This window comes from Terrapene carolina, unplaced genomic scaffold (assembly GCF_002925995.2).
Source record: "Terrapene carolina triunguis isolate 2854851 unplaced genomic scaffold, T_m_triunguis-2.0 Scaffold31842, whole genome shotgun sequence".
Classification (NCBI taxonomy): domain Eukaryota; kingdom Metazoa; phylum Chordata; order Testudines; family Emydidae; genus Terrapene; species Terrapene triunguis.
In genome coordinates, this window is record NW_020696193.1 from 486 (window position 1) to 4261 (window position 3776).

At 63.0% G+C, this 3776-nt stretch overlaps 1 protein-coding gene across 1 annotated transcript in view; it reads left to right on the top strand.

Annotated features, from left to right (window-relative positions):
- Positions 1 to 1429, top strand: part of RENBP (renin binding protein) — a gene marked incomplete at both ends in the record, with an annotated part of 1772 nt that extends 343 nt beyond the window's left edge. Inside the window, 4 exons of the mRNA XM_026663005.2 lie at positions 111 to 326; positions 644 to 725; positions 909 to 1084; positions 1163 to 1429. Coding sequence (XP_026518790.2) covers positions 111 to 326; positions 644 to 725; positions 909 to 1084; positions 1163 to 1429 — 741 coding nt within the window. The remainder of the gene's footprint in view (positions 1 to 110; positions 327 to 643; positions 726 to 908; positions 1085 to 1162) is intronic.
- Positions 1430 to 3776: the final 2347 nt, after the last annotated feature.

A 3776-nucleotide genomic window follows, 5' to 3' on the forward strand; every position in this document is an offset into this window, starting at 1 on the left:
GGAGCGGGGTTGGGGGCGGGTTCCCGGACGCCTGGGTTCTCTCCCTGCGGGGGGGGGGGCGGTGGCGGAGCAGGGGCGGGGCGGGGTTCTCACTGCCCGTCCCCCGGCAGCGGGAGGCGCGGGTGCTGCTGGAGGCGGTCGTGCGCTGGGTGCGGGAGGACCCGACGGAGCTGGGACGCCCCCTGCTGGCCGGCGCGACGCCCCACGAGCCGCTGGCCGTGCCCATGATGCTGCTGTGCCTGGCTGAGCAGCTGGGGGACGGCGCCGGGGGGCCCCTGGCCGAGCTGGAGGGGTGGTGCGCCCAGCACCTCCTCCGCCACCTGCAGGTATGGGGGGCTGAGTCCCCTGTGCCCCCAAACCCCCCTGACTTCCCCCAAACCTCGGCACCTCCTCCGCCACCTGCAGGTATGGGGGGGCTGAGTCCCCTGTACCCCCCGAACCCAACTTCCCCCCTGTGCCCCCGAACCCCCCTGACTTCCCCCAAACCCCGGCACCACCTCCGCCACCTGCAGGTTTGGGGGGCTGTACCCCAACCCAACCCAAATGCAGGTCTCCTAAGCCTCCCACATACCCCCTGGGATCTTCTCCTCCCCCTGAACACCCCCCCCGCCCCCGCATACACATCCTGGAATTGCCCCCCCAGAGGGACGGCAGCGCCGTGCTGGAGAACGTCGCGGAGGACGGGAAGGAGCTGCCAGGCTGCCTGGGGAGACAACAGAACCCGGGTGAGCCCGGACTCCTGGGTCCTGTCCCTGGTTCTGCAGAGGTGGGGGGGTGGGGGCTGGTGGTTAGAGCGGGGTGTGTGTGTGTGTGTGGCAGGACGCCTGGGTTCTCTCCCTGGTTCAGTGGAGGGGGGGGCTGGGAGAACCCGGACGCCTGGGTTCTGCAGCTGACTCTGCCCCCCCCAGGCCACGCGATTGAGGCCGGCTGGTTCCTGCTCCGATACGCCCAGCGGCAGGGAGACGCGGCGCTGGCCGCTCAGGCCATCGAGGGGTTCATGGTGCGGCCGTTCCAGGCGGGCTGGGACCCCGAGCACGGGGGGCTCTTTGCCTTCCAGGATGTGGACGGGCTCTGCCCCACACAGGTAGGGGGCGCCCCAGGGCCCCTCTCCCCCCCCCCCGCTGGGTCCCCACCCATCTGAGCCCCCTTTGTCGGCCCCCAGCTGGAGTGGAGCATGAAGCTGTGGTGGCCCCATGCTGAGGCCATGGTGGCGTTTCTCATGGCCTACGCCCACAGCCGCGAGCCTGCCCTGCTCCGCCTCTTCCACCAGGTGGCCGAGTACACCTTCGAGCGGGTGAGTGCGGGCCCCGGACGCCTGGGTTCTCGGGGGGCGGGGGGCAGGAGCCCGGACGCCTGGGTTCCATGCCAGGGCTCTGCTAGAGACGGCAGGTCTCACACGAGCCCTGGGGCAGAGGGATCGGGGGTACAGGTACATTCTAGGAGAGTGGATGGGGGGGACCCCATGTCTCCTTTAACTCCCCCACTGTATCCCTGGGGGGCGGCCAGCCAGCCCACGGACTCCCGTCCCTGCCGGTCTCTGCACCCAGCCCACTCTGGGCTCGTCTCAGACTTGGAGCTTGGTCCAGTCCGCCTGCGCTGTGCGCTCGGAGCTGCACGTCCCTGCGGCCCATTCTTAAGCAGCCGGCCGCTTTTCCTGGGCTGGGACCATGTCACGGACTCCCAGGTCGAGCCCACTCCTGGCCCCGTGCGGTCCCTGGGGCGAACCCCCTTCAGTGCGACAGCCCTTCTCGGGGTCCCCTCTCTCCCAGGGGTCAAGCCCCTCCACCTCCTGGAGCCACACCTCTCTGAGCCTTAGCATGTCTGTCTCTGCTGTGGGCCCCCCCACCCGGGAGTCCCCTCGCTCTGGGCCCCCCGCCCCATCTCCCCGCTCCTCTCCGGCCTCAGGCCTGGCCTCCCTCAGCCCAGCACATCCCAGTCTCCCTGCATCCAGGGGGGCTCTGCCTGCTCCCCCTCTCCAGCCCAGAGCCCCCCTGCTCCCCAGCTGGGCATCTGATACCCCCGGCCCCAAGCCCCCCTCCGTCCATTGTCTTCTCTCCAGGGAAACAGGGTCGCCTGGGCCCCTCTCCCCTCTTCTGTCCTCTGGCCCCTCGGGCTGGAACCGGCTGGTCCGGTCACCGGGGTCCTCTCCCCGCAGCCCATTGTCCCCCCACTGGCCAGAACCGGCTGCGACTCCGGGTCACCCGGTCACCAGTCGCTGGGGTCTCCGTTCTCCAGGCCGTCGGCCGGGGTCCCAAGTTCCTTCTCCGGGTCTGTGTCCCAACGAACTCCCTCTCCCCTCCCCTCGTTAAACTAGGGACACTGAGTCCCACCTCCTTGGTGTGCAAACCAGTGACAAAACCCAGAGAACCCCCCACTTCATGACAGTGATTGTGGGCCACTGGCCCAGGCGCTTGGCGGGAGAACAGAGGGGTCGTGTTCTCCACCGGGTTCCCCCATGGTGTGGGGCCCCGGCTGAGCTTTTCTGACCGGCCAATCCTGATCCAGGAGGCAGATTTCCCTGTCAAAAGCCCCAGCAAACCGTGCTGCGCTGTGTTCAAACCAGCGTCATGTTCGCGGTCCGCTCAGCACCTGCTGTTTTCAGCCACATACCGCAGGGACCAGTCCTGCCACTTCCTAGCCTGGGCAAGTCATTGATTTGTCCCGACCCCTCGATGTGTCACCCACGTCCTTGATGGGGCCTTGTCTTCCCCCCGCGTCTCGTCCGGCAGCTTCCTGCCTCTCGGGGCCGTCAGACGTCTTCCCGGTGAGTGTCCAGTGTCTAGTGGCTGCTCTGGGTCGGCCTGATCCCACTGCGGCTTTCCTCGCCCTGACTTGGGTTTGTGCCTCGCTGGGGGGCAGTTTCTGAGCCTCTCACGTCGAGTCTGAGCCGCTGTGCCAGTGTTTTTACACCGTGTCCATGTGGCTGTTTCACTTGTGACTCTTGCTTTGAATTCCCATCTGTGACAATGGTGCCCGTGCGAGGCAGCTGAGGTCACTCAATCAAACAGACAAACCCCGAACGCTGGATCTTCCAACGCTGAGATTTACCAAACCAGCTTCTGTAGGACTCACTGGTTACTCCGAAGTCCAAACAGCGCAGTTCCCTTACAGTGGCCAGACACACCTGTCAGATAGGATGATGTGACTCATCCTATAAAAGAAAAGGTTCTTCCAATCCCAAAGGACCAAGCCCCAGAGCCAGGTCCAATGATAACGTAGATCTTACCCATAATACACGCTACAGCCAATTCTTATTAACTAAAGCTAAAATTTATTAGAAAAGAAAAGCGAGAGAGTGTTGGTTCAAAGATCAATATACAGACAGACTTGAATTCAATTCTTGAGGTTCAGACACAGCAGAGATGAGCGTGTGGTTGCCAAAAGTCCTTTTAGAAACAGTCCAGAGGTTACAGTCCAATGTCCGTGTTCAGGGTGACTCCAGTCAGTGACTGGGGATCTCAATCCTTGTGGCTCCGGGTTTCCCCCTCTTGAAACCCAAAGCAGATCTGAGATGAAGCAGGATCGTGTCCCAGGGTTTTTATACATTTCCTGCAGCCTTTCGGCCTGAGAAAACAATCGGCCTAACTCTCCTTTTCCCAAACCTCCTGGCAATTACCCCAGGGTCATTTATCCGTTACACAGATCAGATACAGGTTACCCCAACCTTCAAAGAGACCTAGAGACAATAATACGATTTCCCTCAAGTATCATCACAAATGTTAATATTCCTTTTTGATCTTTGAATCAAAGCTCTAGCAATAGACGACTTGTTTGCT